This window comes from Phoca vitulina, unplaced genomic scaffold, assembly GCF_004348235.1.
Source record: "Phoca vitulina isolate PV1807 unplaced genomic scaffold, GSC_HSeal_1.0 scaffold21, whole genome shotgun sequence".
In the NCBI taxonomy this organism is placed as follows: Eukaryota; Metazoa; Chordata; class Mammalia; order Carnivora; family Phocidae; genus Phoca; species Phoca vitulina.
This window is the reverse complement of record NW_022589724.1, coordinates 4,056,206-4,081,601: the sequence shown is the minus strand read 5'-3', so window position 1 is coordinate 4,081,601 and position 25,396 is coordinate 4,056,206. Positions and strand designations below refer to the sequence as shown.

Sequence of the window (25,396 nt, the reverse complement as noted above, 5' to 3'; positions counted from 1 at the left end):
TTTATTTGAGAGAGAGAGTGTGTGTGTTGTGTGAGTGGGGGGAAGGAGCAGAGAGAGAGGGACAAGCAGACTCCGCACTGAGCTCAGAGCCCAACGTGGGGCTCCATCCCACAACACCGAGATCATGACCTGAACCAAAATCAAGACTCAGATGCTTAACCAACTGAGACACCCAGGTGCCTGGTCTTCTACATTTTTTACTGCATTCATTCATTCATTCAATCAGCAAACAGGGGAGCTCCTACCATGGGTTAAGCTGTCCTAAAACTGGTAATATCTGGTGTGACAAAACACTGCTGCCAGGAAATTTTTTCTAGAGCTTACTTTAGCATCACTGAGCCTATGTTGTAAAGAAACCTCCTAGATTCTCATTTATGGTTTTAGCGAGCATCTATAATCAAGGTTGAGTTATTTAAGTATTTTGATCCCGGCCAAATTACATTTCACTGGGGATGAGGATTAACATAATGCATTGTCCTGGCTATCATCTGATATATTTTACCAACTAAGGCACTACAGTGGTCTTTGAAATCTCAACCCCAGTACTTTACTCCACTGAGGGTAATATGAAGACAAGTGTTGTAAGTCTATAGACTTTAATTTCTATTAACTGTCTAATCACTGAGTGAATATATTAGTGGCTTCCTACCTTTTGGTACACCCGTCAGATTTATTCTAGTAGTTATTGAACACCTACTAAAAATAAAATTTGGTACTAGGCACTGAAGGTAATTAAGAGAAGTTTCAGCTTTAGGGTAGGCATGACATTTGCATACCACACAATGAAGCTTAAGTAGCTAAGCAAGAAACACAGATACCACTGACTGGGGGTTGAGAAGTGGGAGGAGATAGCATTTAGGGTGGGCATCAAGGGAGGGCAAAAGGCAAGGAACTCTTAGAACTGTCGTTGTGTAAGAAAATTTACTGGGAGAAGATGATAACTTGAAGGCAAAAGTATCAAAAGCCAAGGTCACAAAAAATTATTAAATTCTGGAAGGAATAAAAGAGGAATTTGGTTTTGCTCTGAAGAGGAAGGAGGAGAGTAGGGAGAGAAGGGGCAGGGAAATGAGCGAGGATAAAGGATGAAATGAGAAAGGAGGGGAAAGGGTGTAGGCAGGGAGAAGCCAAGGCAATATGGAACTGGGAGAGGTGACTAAATAAAGCACTTTTCAGAAGGTGGAGAAATCTCAAGCAATCTAAAGACATTTGTCTGCTTGAGAGGAAGAGCTGAGTTTCACATGAGTTTACATCCTGCTATTCAAAAACAAGATCCTGAGATGATTCATAATGATTCATAATGTGAATTAATTTAGCAGAAGCTGAAGCCAACAATGAGAATGAGAATATAAGCCTCTAGAACTTTGCAGAAATCTTGGAGCAGGCTTTACGCAATGCAGGAAGGGACTTCCAGTCCATCTGATTTAGCCCTCCTGGGGTGAAAGCCTCCAGCTGACATCTACATTTCCTTGCAGCAACGGCAGAGGACCTGGGGTCCAGGGCACCAAGGCAGTTGTCCAAGGTCACATCACCAGTCGGTGAGACTTGCAAAGTCCTCTTGGAAGGCAGTATTTGGGGTCGTAAAAAGCAGTGGTTCTGGAGTCAAACAATCTAAATTCAAATGCTGGCTCTGCCACTTACTAGCCATGTGACCTTGGGCACATTGTATAACCTTTCTGTGTTTCTTCATCTCAAAAAAAAAAAAAAAAAGTACAGCATTGCAAATTACTGAGAGATTAAATGAGTCAATACATCTCAATAACAGGTTCACATCCCTTATCGCGATTTTCACAATCCTGAAATCCAAAAAGCTCTGAAAACCAAGTTTTCTCCTAAGTTTACAGCAAATTACTTGATGGCAGAACCTTACTTGAGGCTGTCATCTTTATTCCACTTGATGGGATGCGGAGCTACTGTGTCTGATTTTAGGTGCTGACTCAGACCCTGCAGAGAGAGTTATACAATATATAGCATAAGCTCTATATTTAATCTCTAAAATCTGAAAAATTCTGATTTCTCAAACACATGCACCCTCAAAGCTATCAAAGAATTGTGGACCTGTCCTTAGAACAGTATCTACCTCACATGTAGGGTAAAAATGAATTATCTATGCTCAAGAGAGCCCAGAGGGCTCATGTAGTGCTACCAATTCCCTAAGGCCATTTTCTAGAAAGGATGAATGAAGAGACAGGAGTAATGGCAAAGCTCAACACAGCCAGTCATAGCTCTTTTTTCATTACTCAATAAGTATGTTTTCCAGGTTGTAACACAGTCTGTCCTAAGCCTCCTGAAATGGTCACTCAATGCTGGGTATCAGTCTCTATAAACATTTATAAAATCAGTCAACAAGTATTCATTTATCACCTGCAGTATGCTCAGCGATGTGAAGATACTGAGACGAGGAAGACAAGGATACAGTTAGGAAACAAAATGGTACACAATAATGTGCTAAATTACAGTGGCATAGGCGAGGTGCTGGGATCAAAGGGGCTTTATAAAGACCGTGGGATGAGTTATATAGACTTTATAAAGACCGTTTATTGCTAGTTATATGACCTTGGGATCCAAGCCTCAGTTTCCTTATCTGTAAAATAGGGTTGCTGTGAGGTTAGAAATATCTTATGTAGAGTGCCAGATACATAAGTTGTCAATAAATATTATGTTTTTTCCCTGTCAGTTGCCTCTTGGAGAATGGTAAAGGCACTTGAGTGGCTGTGTAAGATGAATTAAATTTATGACTCGAGTACAGATCGTATATATTGAGGACACTGTTGGAAATTATAGGGTGAGGCCAAGTGGAGCAGCACAGTGAAGGGGAAGGGGAGATTGGGCAGGGATATTATGGAAAGTCTTGCCTTGAAGTAAGGAGAAATAGGTACCTGTGAATAATTCTTGAGCAGAAAATAATGTGATAAAAGAATAGTGCTTAAAATTATTTTTTTGGAAGGTAGGAGACTTGGAAGAGATTGGGAAGCTGGGAGTAGCTAAGTGTGTAGAATGGCAAATCCAGCATAGGGCCTAGCCTCTTGGTGGTGGTGGGTGAGTGGACATGAGATCTTTAGATTGGGGAAAATAACAACAAAAACTCATGTTACGTTGCTATTTACCACCCTAATAGACCCAACAAGTCTCTGTTTTATTGCAACTCAACAGGGAAGTACTGGGATAAATAATTCACCTACATCTACTTCTCAAAAAGAGGCTTACATACATGCACAGACTCAGCCCTTTGAGTATGGTGGCAGCATAGTGAAATATAAAGCATCTTCTAAACAAAATATAAAGCATCTTCTAAGCACTAATTCTGGCAGTTCAGAACAACCAGGACTAGGCTGTAGCCCGAGGTCTCGGATGTCAGAGAAATCTATCCTGCCGTCTTGAAAAATTCAAGGTCAAACATCTTTCTGTGGCCACTTCCAACTTTCCCTTGTCCTGGTTTTCCCTGGGGCATTTTATAGGCTAAAGAAGTCAGAATGCATTTCCTGGTCCTAGGGAGGCAATGACTGTCATGTGATGTGGGCTACCTTAGTCATTGAACATGAGAAGCATGTTCTTGAGAACATGGCTCCTGGACAGGATATAGCACAGGTAGAGATATACTCTTTTTTTATTTCTGCAAAATGTATCAAGACTCAGCATTTTGGAAAGTTACATGATTTCCCCCCATTCTTTACACTGTGGAGTACCTATGGCTTACTATTCACTTCTCAAAGTCTCCTTGAGGATAAAGGACTCCTTGAAGCAACTATGCAACTAATACAGTATTAACATAGCACCCGACAGGTATTTAAAAATACATTTTAATGGAACTTGTACTATTTGTGCAGTAAAGTAAATGTATCTATCCTTCTATTTTCCATGCATTATGGTTATAGAGATGGCCTTAATTAAAAAGAAATCAATCAACCCACCCCTGCCAACCACCCAAGGCCACAGAACACATTTGAAGGAGAGAAGGAAGGTGAAAGGTATTAAATACTGATTAGGAACAATGACTTTCAAAAAAAATGCTTGTAATATTTGGTCTAGATTTTTTTAAAAAGTTGAAATTAAATATTATGCTCAACTGGGTATGCTGTGTATGCCCCTAGATTTGCTGATGACATCCTTCTTTTGGAAGACAGATGAAAATGAAAATGAAATGCCTCACTTATCAGAATTAGAGAAATAGAGCATTGTAGTGATTCTCAATTTTTTTTTTTTTTTTTTTGTCACCAAAGACTCCTTTTACCTGCTAGTTTTAAAATGTTGTCTACTGTGGGGGCGCCTGGGTGGCTCAGTTGTTAGGCGTCTGCCTTCGGCTCAGGTCATGATCCCAGGGTCCTGGGATCGAGCCCCACATCGGGCTCCCTGCTCTGCGGGAAGCCTGCTTTTTCCCTCTCCTTCTGCTGTTCCTCCTGCTTGTGTTCTCTCTCTCGCTGTGTCTCTGTCAAATAAATAAATAAAATCTTTAAAAATAAATAAAAAAAAATAAAATGTTGTCTACTGTGATGGTTAACTTGTTTAAATTTGACTGGGCTAAGAGATGCCAGTAAAATACTCTCTCTTGTGTTTGTGAGGGTTTCTGGAAGACATGTGCATTTACATCTGTAGATCAAGTCAAGATGGACTTCACCAATGGTGGTGGGTATCATCCAATTCATTGAGGGCGTGAACTGAACAAAAAGGCAGAGGAAAGGCAAATTGGAAGCTGGGGCATCCATCTTCTCCTGTCCTTGGACATCAGTGCTCCTGGTTCTTGGGTCTTTGGGCTGGGACTGAACTATACCACTGGCTTTCATGGTTCTTGTTTATAGCTGGCATGAGACTCCTCGGCCTTCATAAGTACACGAACTCATAACTTTCTCCTCATATTCACTTCCACATTGTCTCTTAAACTAGAACGGAGGCACCACAAGATGTGCTGTGTGTGTAGTTTTTGGAAAGGTACCCAGGTGAGTATCAGGGGTACCAGTAGTATTTCTTAAGCTGAGCGCTAGTTACATAGGTTTAGTTGCGAAATTGAGCTGCACACTTAAAATATGTGCCCCTTTCTCTTGTGCACACACACAATTTAAATACAAGGAAAATGTTATCACACAATTTTGGGCAGCATAAAGTCCTCTCTCTTTAGCAGGCAACTCTCACCTGCCACTTGCCCATTACCACACAAATGGAGGCTCACTCTGTAGCTAGTAGGTCCTCTGATAATTCTGTCTTCAGTTTTTTCCTGGTACTCATCTTTTAGTCTCATCTTAAGCATCATTTCCTCTTGAAAGATTTAACTTTCTCCGTCTCTCCTCTTTACGTGCCTCCCTGTTCTTTTACCATCCTCTTAGAAAACTACCATGAACACTGCAATAACCTTGCTTTAAAAATGTTAATCTTGGGCGCCTGGGTGGCTCAGATGGTTGAGCGTCTGCCTTCGGCTCAGGTCATGATCCCAGGGTCCTGGGATCGAGTCCCGCATCGGGCTCTCTGCTCCTTGGGAGCCTGCTTCTCCCTCTGCCTCTCTCTCTCTCTGTCTCTCATGAATAAATAAATAAAATCTTAAAAAAAAAAAAAAAAAAATGTTAATCTTTTTGGCTATGCTTTACATAAGCAATGAATTGTATATATAATCAAGAATTGTTTCACTGCAACTGGAGTTTTGAGCTATCATTCCAGATTCACAACCAAGGATGTTAAAAATTGTTATTTTAGTAGGAATATCTCACATGACCATGTCCCCACATGATGATGAGGTCAACAGCCAGAGCTCCTGCTAAGCAAGACAACCATACATGAAACAGATGCAACTCCGGCAAAAAGCACAATGCTTAAGTGTGCGTGCAACTATCACGTACGGAAAACATACTTCACATTAGGCTTTTCAAAATACTGAGAACAGGTCTAAGAACCTCATTATTAGTTGAGATGCTGGCCTGAGAATGACTCGTAGAGAGTAAGTAAAACGGGACATTTCAGGCAGGAGGATAATTGAGGCATCAAGCACATTTTCAGTTATTTTTTGTACTTTTCATTGGGCTACAAACTCTTGTTTTGACAAGTTAACCGTATGCTGACTACGAGTACCTAATTTGAATAGGAGGGAGCACGATTTCTACACATATACCTTCACATTCACATGTGCACACACAAATATTCCCAGGGGAAGATGAAAGTGTGGAGGAAACGTTCAGAATGTCTGTAATATAGACAAAAGGGAGGTGTTTTGCTCAAACTATTAGGTAGTTAGAATTACAGAGCTCCAGTGATTGGGAATTCTACACTCAGAAACTAAAGAATCTGGATTTAACCCTAATTGAACTACCCCAGGAAAGGTCAGTACAGGCACACCTCGATCTATCGTGGTTTGCTTTACTGTGCTCTGCAGATACTGCCTGTTTTCACAAATTGAAGGCTTGTGGCAAACCCGCATCAGGCAAATCTCGATTCCATTTCTCTAACAGCATTTGCTCACTTTGTGTCTGTGTGTCACATTTGGTAATTCTTGGAATATTTCAAACATTTTCATTACTATTATATTTGTTACACTAATCTGATTAGTGATTATGACTCACTGAAAGCTCAGAATGATCATCAGCACTTTTTAGCAACAGGTACTTAGGTATTTTAAAATTAAGGCACGTACGTTGCTTTTGTAGACGTGAACTATTGCACACTTATTAGACTACTGAAAAGTGTAAGCATAACTTTTATATGCAGTAAGAAATAAAAAAATTAACTTGACTTGCTTTATTGCAGTATTTGCTCCATTGCAGTGGTCTGGAACCAAACACAGTATCTCCAAGGTATGCCTGCAGTCACAAGTACAAGTGAGAGCAATTTCTTTAAAATCCTTGATTCTAATTTTTAAGTGCAGCATTTATTTGACAGGATAGATTTTGCATGAAAATAACAAAGAACTCTTACACAAAGCAAAAAACAAAACAGGTTTAATGATTAAAACAGATGAATTAATAGGTTTATATAACCATCAACTAAGGGAAGCCCTAGAACCAGAAATAAGGATTTTAAAATCGCATGCAAAGTCTAGTTACCATAAAAACCAAAGCAATACCAAAATATCTCAGCTTCCTAGTATAGACTCCAGGTCTTTTTATTTCCAACTCTTGGTAATCAAAATATGTACACTTTCGCATGCTACTGGTAGTGGAGGAATAAGGTTATTTGTATAGGACTACAATTATGTTTCACAGATGGGAGGGCACAAAAAGAAGTGTCTTCCTCCACTTTTTCAGGCCCATCTTGAAAAAAGGCACTCCCAAAGGTTCCTTGGTAACACCTTTGCTACATTTGTTAATTACTCACATAATCTTTATATGTAAGACTAATGGTCCACTCATTTCACAGATCTGGGAACCACAAGGCATTGGAACTGCTTCTTTAAATTACATGCCAAACAACTGGCTTTCTTAAGCAATGACCAAAAAAATCTTTGGATATCAATTTGAAAAAAACTGGGGCTCTGTTTCCTCGAAAACTTAATCATATGCTTAATTACTAGGCTTTGGCATGCACTGCCAAACATATTATGGAACTGAACTCTCTTGAATAATTATTCTAGTTTTCTAACTTCAGCTCCCTTGTACCAATGCAACTTTGTCCTTGTCCCTTTATTAATTATAATACCAAGTGCTCTGAACCTGGGTTTGACCTCTCTGCTGAAAGATGTGTGACAAAAAGATGCTTCAATAAATTACTGAGTCTTTATGATCATCAAAAAAAAGAGTAATGGAAGTCTTCAGCTGCCTGTGGGCAGTTGTCCACCTTTCACAGAACCTTTAGAAACCATTTGCCTGAGGCCAAGGAGAATTTGCTTTGTCACTAAACCTGACTCATGGTGAACCATACTGAAACTGCACTTGGGTAGCTAGTCTCAAGTCAAACTGAGCTTGAATATTTCTCTACATTTACTGCATCCATGTAGTGTGCAATTTTTGATGCTGAATAAGAGATACATGGCAATTGAAGGCTTCGCCACAAGCATCACATTCATGGGTTTCTTGGGTTTGCGCCTCTGCGTGAATCTTCTGATGGTTGACAAGGCTGCGCTGTTGACTAAAACTTTTGTCACACTTCTCACACTTGTAAGGTTTCTCTCCTGTGTGTATTCTCTGATGCTGAATAAGGCCTGAGTTCCGGCTAAAGGCCTTCCCACATTCATCACATTTATGGGGTTTATTACCTGTGTGAACACCCTGATGTCGAATAAGATTGCAAAGCTGACTAAAGCTTTTGCCGCACTGTCTGCACAGATAAGGTCTCTCACCAGTGTGGATTCTCTGATGTTCGATAAGAAATGAGCTCCGACTGAAGCTTTTCCCGCATACAGTACATAGATAGGGCTTTTCACCAGTGTGGATTCTTTGATGTTGTACAAGATGAGCACTGACACTAAAAGTTTTCCCACATTCATCACATTTATAAGATTTTTCCTTGGGGTAGACTTCCTGCTGTATAACAAGACTGCAGTTCGGATCAAAACTTTCCTTGGTTTCATTGTATGAATAAGTCTTCTCTCTGGTGTGGATTCTCTGATGCTGAATAAGACCTGAGCTTCTACTAAAGGCTTTTCCACATTCCTCACATTTATGGGGTTTGTCTCCTGTGTGAATTCTCTGATGACGAGTAAGGTTGCACAGCTGACTGAAGCTTTTCCCGCACTCTTTGCACTGATAAGGTCTTTCACCTGTATGGATCCTCTGATGTTCAATAAGGAATGAGCTCCGACTGAAGCTTTTTCCACATTCGATACAAAGAAAAGGCTTCTCACCAGTGTGGATTTTTTGGTGTTGTATAAGGTATGTACTTAATCTAAAAGCTTTCCCACATTCACCACATTTATGGGGTCTTTCCCCAGTGTGAATTCTCTGATGTTCAACAAGTAATGAATTTCGACTAAAGCTTTTCTTACATTTGGTACAGTGATAGGGTTTCTCACCAGTGTGAGTTCTCTGATGTTCAATAAGGTGTGACTTCCAACTGAAGGCTTTCCCACAGTCACTACATTTATGGGGTTTCTCACCTGTGTGAATTCTTTGATGTTTAACAAGGCTCCTTCTCTGGCTGAAGCTCTGTTTACACTGATTACACTGATAGGGTCTCTCTCCAGTGTGGATTCTCTGATGTCTAATAAGGGTTGAGCTCACACTAAAGGTTTTTCCACAATAATTACACTCATAGGGCCTTTCCCCAGTGTGAATTCTCTGATGTTCAATAACAAATGAACTGCGACTAAAACTTTTCCCACATTCGTTGCATTGAAAAGGCTTCTCACCAGTATGGACCCTTTGATGTTGAATGAAATGGGCCTTGCGGACAAAACCTTTTCCACATTCTTCACATTTATGGCATTTCTCTTCTGAGTTTGGTCTCTTACGAATAATGTTAGTGTTTCCTCTGAACATTCTCTGTTCCTGGGCCAAAGATTCCCTTGGTATTTCCCATAAGAAGATTCCTCTCTGTTTATCTAACCTACCAACAAGTTCAAAGGTTTCTCTACCTATGGGATCTTGGTCAATTTCACTTTTGATTCTTGTAACTATTACACCCTGTGGTTCCACTTCTTCCTCAATCTCCTCAATTTCTTGTTTCACAGTTGGCTCCTCATCCTTATCTCTGTTCAAAACATCTGGAATAATAAACAGAAAATAGATCAGCCAGGCTCTTTGCTAGCAAGGAGAAATGCTTAGGAAAATAAGATTAATATAAATTAATCTACTACATCTATAAAGTGCAGATGACTACTCCACAGTATAGTGAAGATTAAATTAGTTTATATACATAAAGCATTTAGGAGCTATATAATTATTATTAGTTATCTGATGAAATATTTTTCTTGGAGAAGAGGTATGAAAAGAATGTGTGTGTGTATGTGTGTGTGTTTCAAAGGAGCAAGCTTTTAAGTTTTTATTTTTTTAGTAATCTCTACACCCAACATGAGGCTTGAACTGACAACCCCGAGATCAAGAGTCGCATGCTCCTCTGACTGAGCCTGCCAGGCACACTAAAAGAGTGTTTTTATGAGGCAAATGATGAGTTAGTAGGGGCAAGCAGAGTTGGGAGGAAGGGCAGGTAAATCAACAGACAATTTTGCAAGGTAAGATGGGCAAACAATGAAATAAAACAAGTAGTGGTGTGATGAAGTATTCTATCAAGGAAGAAAGGATGATGCAGAAAGAAAACAGTAGGTTCAGGAAAATGTGAGGTAAGACAGCATTACTGGACTATGAGTAGGCCAAATAACTGACAGACATGAACACAAAATGATGCTGAGAAGGATAAAAGACAAAAACAAAGCAGGGGAAGCAACAATTCATCCATTAACAAGAATTTACTGATTGCAGACAAAAGCACTCCAGGCATCGTGTAATGATTCAGAATTCAAAGGTAAGACATGAAGTTCCCTACCAAATAAAATGAATGACAGGTATACTAGGGAGAGAATATAATATGATAAAATATTTAGGTAAAGCAGTTCCTATAGTGAGACAAAATGGCTTTTAAAAATAAAATAATGGGTTGGAGTGACATGGAGTCTATGATACAGAAAGACATAATAAAATAAATACAAAGGAACACGGTCGGGGTAATGAAAGAAAAGAGAAAAAGCAGTCTGTGGTAATTTATGCCCTCACCTACCACAAATCCTACCATGTTCTTCAAGTATATATGACTCTCACTATTCTAGAGATATAAGAGCCCAAGCTGGAACCATTTAGTTCCAACTGAGAGTCTCTAAGACATCTGAGAAATGAAAATCTTGCATGCGTTGAAGGAAAGATAACATAATGGTCTCTGATGAAACAGAGTGGCATACAGAACCCTCGAGTCTGCCTCTGACTCTTTTTTCCTGATTTTCTACCTCTTACTGTCTGCTGGATAATTTCGCTACAAGAGCTGATCAGTACCAAATATATCTATTTGGCCCTAAACAATTTTCTTTTTTAGACTTCCTCTTTTCTCTCAATTTTCTAATCTTCTACCTTTGGAGTCATCTCTGAATTTTCTTTTCACTTACCTCAAATCAGTCATTAAGTTATTTTATTCCAAAAAAACTTCTCTTACTCCCCTAAGAAATTAGTAGAAACTTTATTTCTGCTTACGTTCCTAACAGTATTGTTTCTTAAATTCACTTCAGTGGACTGCTTTCTTTCACACAATGAAAAAGGATGAGAGAACTCCCTCAACTTTTTTTTTTTTTTTAAAGATTTTATTTTTTTGACAGAGAGAGACATAGCGAGAGCAGGAACACAAGCAGGGGGAGTGGGAGAGGGAGAAGCAGGCTTCCCGCTGAGCAGGGAGCCCGATGTGGGACTCGATCCCAGGACCCTGGGATCATGAACTGAGCCGAAGGGAGACGCTTAACGACTGAGCCACCCAGGCGCCCGCCCTCAACTTTCTGCCCCCCTGCCTATAAAATTATCTGCAATGGTACATGAAGATATATCCCATTCCTATCCAAAGCTAATTCATCTACCTTCTCTTGATCCCATGTGTCTCTTGAGCACTTGTTTAATGACTACCATTGCTTCCTCTTTCTTCCATCTGTTCTCCATTGCCAACATACATACAAATACGTTCAGCATATAAATATGCCCAATTTTATCTCGAACCTGAAATCCTTCTCTTAATGAAATCTAAGTTTGTTTGTTTGTTTGTTTTTTAAGATTTTATTTATCTATTTGACAGAGACAGACACAGCGATAGAGGGAACACAAGCAGGGGGAGTGGGAGAGGGAGAAGCAGGCCTCCCGTGGAGCTGGGACCCCAAGGCGGGGCTCGATCCCAGGACCCTGAGATCATGACCCGAGCTGAAGGCAGACGCCCAACGACTGAGCCACCCAGGCGCCCCTGAAATCTAAGTTTTGAAATAAAATCTTAACACTGTAGGTTTCCATTTCCCAGGTATGTTTCCCATGCCCACCTCTTCCCCTATAACCTACTGTGAAATCTGGCTTCTGTTTCCAGCATCTAGAAAAGCTTCTATGAAATCACCAATGACTCCTGAATAACAAATACAATGAACATTTTCAGTCTTTATTCAGCAGCAGCTGACACTGTTGACCATTTTGACACTATCTGTTTTTTATTTCTATGCCATTATATTCTTCTAGTTCCCTCCCTACTTCTTCTTTGGCCTTTTCTAATAAATTTCCTTCATGTATTTCTCTTCCTTCGTTAACTGTTGAAGGTTACTGTTACCCATATTTACATTCTTACCTTGCTCTCTACATATACTCTGGATATTGCCATTTACCTTTCTCAAAAAGGGCTTACAATTAACAGGATCATCATCATTTGCTGTCATGTATGTCTCCACCTCTATTTATCTTCTCTTGACAGGCATCCTCATCCATTACCCAAAGCAGAAAATCATCCTAGATTTCCCCATTTTTCTTATTGGTAAAAAATCACCAAAATCAAAGATTCAACTCTCTAGTATCTACCTTCTTTCCATGTTTTCCCTGGATTATGCAAAAGCCATCTAATAATCCTTCACTCTAGCCTTTAAGACTGTCCCCACACTATATCTACTTCACTGCATCCAGAGAGATGTACATGAAATGGAATTCCGGTCACATCACCACCTGTAGATTCACTAGCACTCCAACACCTGTGAGAGCAAATCAAAGCTCTTTACACCATGATACTCAGCACTTCACGAAAGGTTCTCTAAACCTCAAGTCACCCTCCTACCCACTGTCCCACAGTGGAAGTAGGCAAATTGCTTATGTTACTCTTTTATGCCATTTCTTTGCATATCTCATTTTACTAAATGTCCCCCAACATTGTTTACCTGGCAAACTCTTGGTTTCTCTTTAAGATTCAATTCAAAGCAACAGCTCCTCTACAAAGCCTTCACTAAGTCCACTAGGCAGACCTAGGTGTTCTGTTTTTTATCACCAGCCCTCATCCATAACTGCATTATAGCTATTATATGCACTGTGAATGCAATGTATTTATCTCTTCTATGGGCCTGTAAATTCCTTATGAGAAGGGCAAGTCTCCTTATAATGTTTACCCAGTATTGTTGTTCCAGGGGTTTTGCTCAAAGGAGTAAGACAAAATTATTGTTATTTGCAAACAATATAAATGTCTATGTAAAATTTCTAAAAAAATTAAGTGAAATATAATAGCAACAAGAAAACTAAGATATAAAATAAGTAGTGGTAAGTACTTACTACCAAGAGTAACCAATTAGTAAATATTATAGAAAAATAAAATATGCCTTGTATGATAATAAAAACCATAAAACAAGGAGTAAATCTTACAAGAATTGTATGAGAGCCATGAAAATGAGCCATAAAAATTTTCTGAAGGACGTAAGACAGACAGAGTCAAGCAAGCTGCTAAAGAGATTCAATGTTATAAGGATCTTAATTCTTCCTAAACCAATTTATGAACCCAATTGTATTCCAATCAAAATCCTATGAATGAATAAAAAACCCCAATGAATCTAAATTTCAACTGGAAGTATATCCTAAAAAAGAATATAAAAGAATGATTTATTATACCAGGCATAAAATGTAATCCACTGCTTAAGTAAATTAAACAGAGAGGCAATGGAATGAAAATAAATAGGTCAAAGAGATAGACAGGTAAAGAAAACAAGTGAGTTTAGGCTTCCACACAGAGCAGCATAGAAAGGACTATCCATTAGATCTGGGCTTGGTAGATAAAATCACCTTCTGCAGTCTCTGCCATGCTTGTATTCTATGTTCCCATCCTGAGATCATACAGCTAATTTGTCTAGAGTAGAGAGTTGACTCAAAAGTGCATCTCTCCCAGGAATTTGGAATTAAAACTGAAATAGGCAGTTATTCCAACATGACTGGAATTGTAATCTATCAACTCAGAAGCTATAGGGACAGAAGCATGTGGATATGAGGAGGAAAGACTACTCTACCAAAAAGAAAGAAACAGAATGCAAAGACAGAGTTCATTCCTGACTTCCTGAGCGATCCAATTTCTGGGTGTAGTTTTTTTTTGCTTTTGTTTTTTAAGTAGGCTCCATGGCAGGTGTGGAGCTTGAACTCATGACCTTGGGATCAAGACCTGAGCCAAGATCAAGAGTCAGATGCTTAACCAACTGAGCCACCCAGATGCCCCTGGGTTTAATCCTTTTCTGACATCCAGTTGCAGTCATGCTCATATACTCTGTGTGCCACCTCTGTCCCTACAATAAATTCTTGTGTTGGCTTAAGCTAGTTTGAGTTGATTTCTACACTCTTTAATCAGTTTTAATAATATGGTAGCTGCAGAGAGACAGAAAAGGCAAGGAAATGGTAAAGTGGAATTGGCTAAACTTTAGGACAGAACAAGAGTTACCACACATTTTCTAAAAAGGGCCAGACAATAAATATTTTTGGCTTTGTCAGCCATATGGTCTCTACCGCAATTATTCAACTCTGCCAATACAGCATGAAAGTAGTAATAGATAATACATAAAAGTGGGCATGTCTACATTCCAATAAAACTTTATTTATAAAAACAGTGTGCCATATCTGGCCTGTGGACTGACGATAGCTGCCAACCCCAGTATCCAAAAGAGTACAGAAAGAACAGTTTTTTGGTAAAAGAATGAGAGAATGGGGAAGAATCTGCATTCCTAGCGCTAGCACAGTGCTTGATTAACTATTTATTGAATGTATGAGTAGTTGAATAATTGAGAAAAGACTATAAGAAAAGAAACAATGAGTTAACATCTTACAGAAGCAGCAATTCCCAATGCTGTCAAGGTCCAATATGGCTCAAGTAGACTAGAAAGAAGTCATTCAAACTGAAGAAGTCCATTTCATTTGAAAGAACTGAAAGACTGAGAACTAAGATTAAGCTGTCAGCTGTATTATCAACAGAGTTACTAAAGTGTTTAAAGAAAAATCATCATAGAAAGGAAAGGTATGAATAAAGGACCAAAATTAAATTTGGAAGAGAGTTGTACTAAGTAAAGCAGCAAGATGACGTGCAGGAAAACACTACATTAGAAAAAATCAAGTAATAGTGATCTTTCACCAAGGGGGCTCTCATCAAAGGAGTGGAGACAGAGTCTACAGATGAAAAGATTGTGGAGGGAGAAATAATAACTGATAAAAAGTTGTAGTTCAGCTAAAATGAGAGCCTGAAAGTAGGAGATCACAGATGGGCTCACTGCCATGCCTTCGTCCATATGGTACTCACATTTTACAATAGTAGGGGCAGGCAAGGCTGGGCATTTGCCTGGTTCTATCAGCCAGGATACCATATGTGTGGATAAAGCTGACAATGACTCAGAGACACCATGGCATATTGGGGAAAAAAATCAGCAGCTGATATGGCTGGAGATTGAAGTGGGGTGCAAAAATAATAGATGATGCTAGAAAGCCAGGCAGGGGCTATTTAGAGAGGCCCTAGTAGGTACAACAAGAAATTAAGATTTTTATCCTTTAGGCTATCAGGAATTGTAAATTGTAAGCAGTTAATTAACAGAATCACTTTGGTGGCAGTAAATAGAATGTATTAAAAGAAAGGGAGATTGGAGGCAAGGGGCTAGTTTATGGATTAATGCAATAATCTAGTCAAGAGGTATGAATCTTGAGTATATTCATTCATTCCGTTACATAAATATTTAGAAGCATATAATATATATGCTTCTGTCCTAAGCATATAATATATATGGCTCTGTGCTAAGTGCTGGAGAAATCAAATGAAAAAAATATAGTTACTGTCCTCATGGAAACCAGTCTGGTTAGAGAAATAACATAAAGAATGATTAGAGTACAGTGCGATAAATTCAACAGAAGTGTATACAGTAGCACAGAAAAAGGAGTACTTAATTCCAAAGAGGAGGCTCTTGAGATCTGAATGGATTATTTGAAATTTGCCAGGTGTGAGTTATTTATGTGGTCTTCAAAAGAAGATGACAAAGATTTTAGAGCTCTTAGAGAAGATAACGAATACAATGACAGCAATCAACATTTGTATTACACTTACTACATGCTAATCAGTGTCCTAAGTACTTTACACATATTAACTCAGTAACCCAAAGAGGTAAGTGCTATTATTATTGCCATTTTGTAAAAAAGAAACAGGCATGGAAAGGTTATGTAATTCACCCATAGTCACAAGGCTTGTAAGTGGTTGAACCAGGATTTTTACTTAGGCAGTTAAGCTCCAATTGCTTCTCTTAGGTCAAAGTAAAGATTTGGGACTTATCACACAGAGGTAGGTGATGATCTGAGTGTAGATAAGCTTTGCCAAAGGAAGGATATAAACTGAGAGGAAGTGTGAGAATGCAAGGCAATAGAAGGAAGCAATAAAGAGTTTCAAATATCTATAGAGAGGTGAAATAAAATAAGGTCCAAAAAAGGGTCTACTGCATTTGACAACTGGGTTATTACAGACCAATGTTAAACAATTTAAGGGGAATGGCAGAGGCAAGAAAAGGGGCTTAGAGATGATGGAAGGTAAAGTACAAAACACTCATTAACTACTCTTACAAAAACTTGGCTATTAGGTGAATGAGGAGCAGGTTACAGGGAGCAGCAAGGAGACCGTGGCTCAAAGGATCGCCACCCGCCCCTCTCCTTTCCCCAACTTGAAGAGTCATAAACATACCTATTATCAAAATAAAGGTACCAGGGCAGAAGGAATAGAGACTAAAGTTGTAAGGGGGGGAAAAAAAAAGATTACAGATGGATAAGTTCTTGGAGAAGTGAGGAAACGGGAGCAGTCTTAAGCATGCCCGTGAAGGGCAGAAAAGTTGAGAGTTCACGTTTAGTAGCCTCTATCTTCTCTGTGAAACAGAAAGTAAGGTCCACTACTGAGTGATGGACCCAAGGAAGACTTTTTTAGTTTTTGGAATAGTCATTAAAGGAAGAAGGGAATGAACAAATCAATGATAAAAAATAGGCTGAGATGTAAAATCCCACTGCAGACTATAAGAAAAGCCATGCATACATATATACAGAGCACCAATCCTTTCAGTTAAAGAATTTCTCCTGCTGTGTTTAGCAACTGTGGTAGGAGAAAAGGCAGATTTTATAACCAATACAGAATTTGAAATTTGCAGAATGCGTAGAGCACAATGACAAAGTGGCAAGAGAGCATGCTGGTGATAAGTCACATGTAGGTCCATGGATTAGATGAGGAGGTTGAAGTTAGGAGAGGACTGATAATCTGGGGGGAGAAAAGGAGAAGTCAAGGAACAGGAAACATGATTAAGAATAAGTAGTTGTAGGAGGAAAGGAGCAGGAGAGGTAGAAAGGTAAGAAGTTAGAGTAAGCTCCACATGGGCAGAGATCATGTCTGTTTCAGTCACCCCTGTTTAGTTAATCTAAAATAATAATTAATAATGCCTGAATAATTTTCAAAGAGTAAGATATTGGGGTTAAAGATTTGCCTGCTTTGACAAAATTGAGGGTTTGATCACTGATGTGAGTTGAACAAAAAAGGAAAGCCAGGTCCCTGAAGAGAATATGGTCAGGGAATATAGTGAGGCTTAAGGAATGACTACATCACTGATGGCATAGGTGAGCATAGAGAAGATTCTGAAATGTGACAAAATCTATGGTGAGGGCCCAAGACATGTTGACAGATGATAGTGAAAAGGAATTGAGTGGGTAGAGCAAGACTGCTGAGGCCTCCCAGGAGAGAGATTTTGCTTAAAGGGTTAAACTAATACTTTGGGAATAGCACTGAAAAGGTAGGAGAACAGTAACTTCTCCCTTCTAGCCTTGAGAGAAAGGATAGGGGGAAAAAAAGAGGATGTGGGAGAAAAAGCAGCCTCTGCCAGAGAAATGGTGTTCTTGGGAAAGTGCCAGTTTTCAGTTAAGGCCAGGAGGGGTAAGGAACATTATGTGAAGAAGAACAGGGGCTCCAGAAGGCAGAGCGAAAGGGGTGGGAGGAAAGCAGTGGGAGGATGAGCCAGGAGGGAAAGTACAGAGCAATATGGGAATGAGATTATGAAGATAAGAAGCCAGAAAGGCATGTATTTTGGTTATTGCAAGGATGCTAGGGATGATAGTCATGGACACAACTAATGGCTGAAAGATTTGAATCAGAACTTTGGAATAAAGCAGTTTTGGTACTGGTAGTGGTCCAAGTGTTCTCAGAGTCTGATTTCTTACAGCCTCTTAGATATTTTAATCAGAGAAACAAAAGATTCTTACCCAGTGAGACCAGGTTTCCATAATTCTCCATCATGACATCTTTATACAGGCTTCTCTGAGCTGGATCCAGATAATCCCACTCCTCCTGGGTAAAAAACACAGCCACATCCTCAAATGTCAGCAACCCCTGAAATAGTACGATTTCTGTAGTCAGTTCTTGTTGTCTCAAGGACAATTCTACCACTGAAAGTAGCAGAAGCAATCACTTATCAGGGCCGGGTAGGCTAGAAGGAACATGATAACCAAGAGTTCCAAATGGGGCCCAATTCTGTAACAAACAGGCACCTCAAACTAGAGGATAACTGAACTGGATCTTGTCAGTAGTGATGGTCCTAACGATAGAGCTTTTCCGGTTTAATAATTATACCCTAACATTTTTATTCTAGTAAGCTGCCCCCAAACTCCCCAAGTTTCCTGAACCTCATAGCCCGGCTCCAACTCTCTCCGCACTGGCTTGGAACCCTGTTCAATTCCATGAAGTTCTCTAAGCGTCTACCTTGGGTCCACGCATCGTGACAGGCGCACAAGACACGGGGGAAGGTAAAAAATGGTGCCTCATCTGGAAGAACTCACAAATGAGAGCGCTTGTCTGGAGCATTACTAATTTTCTTCAACTGATTTACCAAGTCGCTCTTGAAAAAAAAAAAAAAAAAAAAAGCCAAGTGGGCGATCTGGTCGCGAATCACAATCCAGAGCACTACGGGGTACTTCCTTGCACATCGCTGGCCCAAAAGACCACGGTCAGGGAGGTGGGGGGTGGGGGGGCGGTGGCGCGGCCTAGCTCCGGTAGTGGCGAGAGAACGGGGTACCCAGAAGGGCGACTTACCTTTGGCTCCGGCGGGGGGCTCGGGGAGGCCATCTCCCGACAGAAAATCAGGGCAGGAACCCGCGCGGTCGCACGAATGGGAGCCTTTCGTGAGGCCTACCCAGCCTTTAGAAATTAGGCCCGACGAAGGCGAGGCCTCCAGCCTGGGTCTGGCCAGGTCCTGGCTCGGTCCCCGAGCGGTCACGACCCCAGCAGCATATCAGACGCGCTACTTGGCCGTCCCCCAACCCCAAATTCCCACCCCGCCTATCTGCGCAGCCTTCAAGGCCTCGCTAGAGCCTCCTCCCGGTTGCCAGTTCCTCCTCCTTTCAGCCAAAGAGCGCTATGACCGCCCGCCCCCGGACCAGAAGGCGTCACCCGGAACCTTCCCGGGACGCCCCCCAACTACAACTCCCGTCATGCTCTGGGAGAACGCCTCGGTCCAGCCTCCGCCGGCAATGGCCACCGGACTACATTTCCCGGCATGCAAAGGGGGAGGGAGAAGCTGGGGACGCTTAACAGGAAAAAGGGAACACCTACCACTAAGCTTACACCTGACTGGCTGGTCTTGGCGCGTCACTGCCAGCTGAGGGCAGAGCTCTATCACGCAGCTCTCCTCCGAGATGGCGGCACTGTCAGTGTGTGGCGTTACCAGAAGAGGTCTCACGTGGATCGTCTTAGGGGCACCACGCAGAGAATTTTGGTCTCGATTCAGGTAAAGCGGAAGGTTGGATGGTGGGTCTCGTTCAGGGAAAGTAAGGAGAGAAACTGAGGAGGATGAAAGGACGAATTCAAAAGCGTCATGCTATTAAGACGGGACCCGGGTCCTGCGCTTGGATTATGGTTCGGAGTTCAGAAGTGTAAGCGCGGGTCTCCTGGAGTGGTGGGGCCCAGTCTAGGCCTCAATTTCCTCATCACGGAGATACCGCTCTCTTTCCCTCCCATTTCACTCATTAATTTATTAAGCAAACAGTACTGACCACGTGTTCCAGGCATCAAGTGCGGTGTCTGGAAACAAGTGACTCGTTTGGAACGAGCAACATAGAACATGAACGTGAAAGCGCTCGGTAAACTAAGTTCATTTGCGCGGTATATTTCTTCACACGGAAGATTCAGAAACGAAGTGTGGCCTCATTTTGTTCATTTGTTCATTCATTGATTCACTCAACAGATAGTTATTAAACGCCAGGACTGGGCCAGCATTTCCCTAAGTAGTTTACAGTAGCGAAACAAAGTCCCTTCTCAGAGCCCTGACATGGGGAAACTGAGGCTCCATGGAGAGGAAGTATTTTGCCAAAAGCAGGTTAATGGCAGAGCTGGAACCAGAACCCAGGTCTTTGACGCCTCCCCATCTCCTGCTTTTCCCACAGCACCATGTGGAACATTTTGAAGGTAAATCTGTTTGACTCACAGTGTTAGGACATCAAAACTTGTGGGAACCTCAGGGAGCAATTTATGCCCTCAGGTTTCAAGCAAAAACTCTTTCCACCCGGAAGGATTTTTGTCATCTGTTCATGGATTTATTAGCTTCCCCTCTTTTTTGGTTAGTAGTGTTATCTCAGATCTTCTTCAGGTTTGTTTCATTCACTCATTCATCACAAATTTATAGAGTGTCTGCTAAATGTCAGCTGTTTAGGTGTTAGGGATACAGTTGTTCATAAGTCAGACCAAATATTTGTCTTCATAGAGCATATATTCTGATGGAGGCGAAAAAACGTAGGATATAATTTCAGCAAGTGGTAAATTATGTAGAAAACTAGAGCAGTGTACAAGATTACTGAGATGGAAGGAATGGATACATTTCATTCTGATGAAATGTGACTGGAGTAGTTTGAGGAGAAAATGGGAGGTGATGAAGTAGACATTATAAATGTAGACAACTCTTTGGGAAACTGGATAGGAACATGGAGTCTAGGGGGTATTTTTGTTTTTCTTTGAAGATGGGAGATTTTTATAGCAGCATATTGTGTGCCCTGGGAATACTGTAGTAGGTAGAGAGAAATTGATAAAGAATTGATGCAGAATGAGGGCTAAATTGCTGGAAGAGTCTTTGAGTAGGCAAAGGGAAATAGTGCTACAAACCATATTCATGGCCAGACATCTTTTCTTTCTTTTTTTTTCCAATGCCTCTAATTTCTGTAAGGACGACCAATCCCAGTCCTTGGAAAACAAGGGTCAGGTCATGAACTGATATTTCAGTAAGCCCTGAGGTAGTGTTATCAGGTAGATTTCCTAACATTGGCCCATGTACTCAGTAGTAGTTATTCAAGCAGTTTTCAAAGGACCCCAAATCAATAAAACAGGTCTTTATAATAAATAAAACAGGAAGTATAATTTGGTACAGTGGTTCTTAACCAGGGATAATTTTGCCCATCTGGACATTTGGCAATGACATTTGGTTATGACTTGAGGACAGGAATGCTATGGCATTTACCCTACTCTGGATAGAGGCCAAGGATGCTGCTGGGCATCTTACAATGAACATCATAGTCCCCTACAACAAAGAATTATCTGGTCCAAAATGTCAGTGTTTGGGCTCAGAAACCCTGATCTGGTAAGAGAAGTAGATTGTAAAAAAATTAAAACTCAGGTAGGATGTGATACGCTGTTAAAGCAATATAAAGTGCTATAGTAGATCAGAGGAATTTACAGTTATATTTGGGGAAATCGAGTAAAGCTTCTTGGAAGAGAAAAGTTCTGTTCTAGGATTTAAAGTAAGATTCTGTAGGTGAAGGGGCGCCTGGGTGGCTCAGTCGTTAAGCATCTGCCTTCGGCTCAGGTCATGATCCCGGGGTCCTGGGATTGAGCCCCGCATGAGCAGGGAGCCCGCTTCTCTCTCTCCCACCCACTCCCACTTCTTGTGTTCCCTCTCTCACTGTCTCTCTGTCAAATAAATAAAATCTTTAAAAAGAAAATATTCTATAGGTGAAGATGAAAGCTAGGCATTTCCAATAGGGTATAACTTGAGGTAACACATGACACCAGGAAAGAGGGAAACAGAATGTAGTAGTTTAGTTTGGGTAGGGCATAGAGTGTATATAGGAGATTAGTAGGAGATGAGGTTAGAGAGGTAGGATTGGGTTTAGAAACGGAATTCCAGTCAAATGATTTACCTCTTCCTGTTCTTGGAATTCTTAGAGCATGTAAAATCTGTAATTTTCTTTTCTGTGTGTACCAGCCCAATTCAGTTACAAGCTTCCAAAGGCAGACACCTATCTTATTCTCTCCACAGTGCCTGGAAAAGTAGTCAGTGTGCATATTATTTATTGATTTAGATACATAGGTAAGGTTGGGTCTGGTGTTCGTCAGCTTGTCACCTACATTAGTGCAGTTAACCAAAGATTCACATATTTGTTTTTGATCATTCCAGAAAAGAGAAAAAGCCAGTGGTGGCTGAGACAGTAGAAGAGGTGAAGAAAGAACCTGTTTTGGTGTGTCCACCCTTACGAAGCCGAACATACGTACCACCTGAAGATCTCCAGAGTCGTGTGGAATCTTGTGTGAAAGAAATTTTTGGCTCATCTGTTCCTAGCAATTGGCAGGATGTGTCCCTGGAAGATGGTCATCTGAAATTCGGTTTGTTGGCACGTTTAGCTGATGACTTGGGCCATGCAGTGCCCAACTCCAGGCTTCACCAGATGTGTAGGGTCAGAGATGTTCTTGATTTCTATAATGTGCCTATCTATGATAGATCTAAATTTGATGAACTTATTGCCAGTAATCTGCCTCCCAATTTAAAAATCACTTGGGGTTACTGAGCAGTTCAGAAGAGGAAATGTTGAAATCATTTTGTCCTGAGCAAGGGGTTGGTTATTAGATTTGATACTTTACCATGTAAAATGATCAGAACTGTTCTCTAAACCCACTTTTTCTGTGGAAGAATTAACAGCAGGATTTTCTTTTTTCACATTTGCTGAAATTTTGTTGTTGTTTTTTTAATGGAATCAGATCATTAATCATGTATGAAAATTTCCTTCTCTGGAGGACACAGTAATTAAACTTGTTCTTTAGATATGAGGCTATTATATGTTCAGACGTGACCTTTATTCTTCATAGGCATAAAATAATAGATGCGAAAACATGTTTTAATCCTGTTAGGACTCTTAAATCTAAGGTGGTATTATGTATAGTACAAATACAAATAGGAAACTTGGATAAAAGAAATGTAAAAATCTTTGTTGTTTATTATAGCAAGTTGTTTCTTTCACTGCTTTACTACACAAGTAGAAATAGTAGAAAATGATAGTGTTCATTCTAGATTAATCTCTTTTGGAATTAAAGTACATTTTTTGAAGAGTGTTGTGTGTTGGGCGCCTGGGTGGCTCAGTTGATTAAGCGACTGCCTTCGGCTCAGGTCATGATCCTGGAGTCCCTGGATCGAGTCCCGCATCGGGCTCCCTGCTCAGCAGGAGTCTGCTTCTCCCTCTGACCCTCCCCCCTCTCATGTGCTTGCTCTCTCTCATTCTCTCTCTCTCAAATAAATAAATAAAAAATCTTAAAAAAAAAAAGAGTGTTGTGTGTTTTTGATGTTTTTAAAGGTGAAATTTGCTTCTCTGCCTTGTCATTTCCTTAATTTAAGTATTATAAATGAAAAAAATTAGAGTATATGCCAACTGTGAAGTGCTGTGACTTTCTTTAAATAAGAGATATGCCAGATTCTATGTCTAAGTGAATACTCTCTTTAAAAGAGATGATTATTTCAACCTTTTATCTTTTCTGTCACTTTTTTTTGAGAGAGAGAGAGGGGGCATGCACTCGAGTGGGGCAGGGGGCAGGGTGCAGAGGGAGAGGGAGAGAAAATCTTAAGCAGGCTTCACACTCAGCGTGGAGCCATGATGCAGGGCTCAATCTCATGACCTGAACTGAAATCAGGAGTTGGCCACTTAACTGAGTAACTCAGGCGCCCCCTTTTCTGTAACTTTAAAAGTGGTTTTGAATACCTATGGATGTCCACTAGGGTGGTATTTGTAGACTTTGGTGTAGATACTCAATTTGTGGGAATTACTCAAATAGCTAGTTACCAGATAGTTCTGAACTACAGATGTTAAATGAGGAAGTGATTAAATTAGGAATTATTTTTGTTTAGACTTTAGATATGGCTAGAGAGTAGTAAGACGGAGAAGGAATTTCGTGTATATTATCCTATTTAATAGTTCTGGAAGAAAAGTGATAGTTTTTATACAAAGGAAATTGCATGTATTCTCTTTTCCAGGGTGACTACTTTGAAGAGGGCAAAAATCAGGTGGGTGTATAAATTCTGGCATATTAATAAAATCGGTTACATTGTAGTTGCACCCTATAAATGTCATCAGCAGACAATCAGATTTTTAATAATCTGTACATTAAAGAACTTAAGAAGTTTCTGAAGTCCTGGAGCTTAAATATCAGGGCTGATACATTCCTTCTATGTGAGAAGGTTTCAGTATGGAAATAGTTGAATTTAACTTACAGGATTTGATTATCTCATTTCCCACACAACTTTTACTTCTGATCTGGAAACACAGAAAAATGTGCAAAGGGCATGATGGAAGTAATAGATGGTAAAGGGAATGTGGAAAAACACTTGGTTTCACCTGGAGAACTGCAAAACCAGGCTTCATATGGGTGTAAAGGCAGAAGAAATTACTTCTTTGTAACCTGGAGCAGTGTTTCTCAAAATTTAATGCGCATATGAATTACTTGGAGATCTTTTTAAAATGCAGATTCTGATTACATAGGTCAAGAGTGGGTCCTGAGCTTCTGTATGTCTAAAAAGCTCCTAGGCAATGCTGTTCATGTTTTGGGTAACATGGCCCTAGACCCTAGTATTAAAGTGGGAAAGTACCATCCCTGAAGCAGCGGTCCTGGAAAGTTGAGCTAGTGGACAAGATAAACTGCACATCCATCAATAACTAGAAGGTGTCACTGTTTGACAGTCCAATACAATAAATCTATCAGAATAATGAGCTTTAGTTTTCCTGAAAAGGTTACATTGGGTTTGCTAAGTTGTTTACTGAGGTAACCAAGCATGGTGTAATTATAAATCGTTTACATTTAAAAAAATTAAGTGATTGCTGTATAAAAGAGTTCTCAATTATTGTTAGCTGGGCCTTTGAACTCAGTAAATATACTTACATAAAACCTGGTAATTAAATATTCAGGGTTGGGGCGCCTGGGTGGCTCAGTCGTTAAGTGTCTGCCTTCAGCTCAGGTCATGATCTCAGGGTTCTGGGATCGAGCCCCTCATTGGGCTCCCCGCTCAGCGGGAAGCCTGCTTCTCCCTCTCCCACTCCCCCTGCTTGTGTTCCCTCTCTCGCTGTGTCTCTCTCTATCAAATAAATAAATAAAATCTTTAAATTAAAATATTCAGGGTTAATAGAAATAGATTTGCACAGACAGTATGTATTTTAAGCCACATAAATAGACTTCTTTTTTATTTTAACATCATTTTTCTGATTTTTTTTTTTTTTTTTTTTTTAGA

General features: G+C 40.2%; 2 protein-coding genes across 5 annotated transcripts; one reads left to right on the top strand and one right to left on the bottom strand.

Annotated features, from left to right (window-relative positions):
• Positions 1-5,643: 5,643 nt before the first annotated feature.
• Positions 5,644-19,394, bottom strand: ZNF189 (zinc finger protein 189). Of its 4 annotated transcripts, none has more exons than XM_032418657.1 (3): positions 18,628-18,712; positions 18,132-18,216; positions 5,644-9,613 (listed from the first exon to the last, which is right to left on the bottom strand). In XM_032418657.1, exons 1-3 carry the CDS (start codon positions 18,688-18,690, stop codon positions 7,893-7,895), a joined length of 1,869 nt encoding a protein of 622 aa, XP_032274548.1. In that variant the 5' UTR covers positions 18,691-18,712; the 3' UTR covers positions 5,644-7,892. The 4 variants fall into 4 exon arrangements, with proteins under 4 accessions (XP_032274548.1, XP_032274549.1, XP_032274551.1 ...); XM_032418658.1 differs by lacking the exon at positions 18,628-18,712 and adding an exon at positions 18,958-19,394 and having other exon boundaries at positions 7,527-9,613; positions 18,132-18,258; XM_032418660.1 differs by lacking the exon at positions 18,628-18,712 and adding an exon at positions 18,958-19,233 and having other exon boundaries at positions 7,527-9,613.
• A 102-nt stretch (positions 19,395-19,496) lies between these two features.
• Positions 19,497-23,282, top strand: MRPL50 (mitochondrial ribosomal protein L50). Its single transcript, XM_032418498.1, has 2 exons — positions 19,497-19,651; positions 22,307-23,282. Exons 1-2 carry the CDS (start codon positions 19,560-19,562, stop codon positions 22,692-22,694), a joined length of 480 nt encoding a protein of 159 aa, XP_032274389.1. The 5' UTR covers positions 19,497-19,559; the 3' UTR covers positions 22,695-23,282.
• Positions 23,283-25,396: the final 2,114 nt, after the last annotated feature.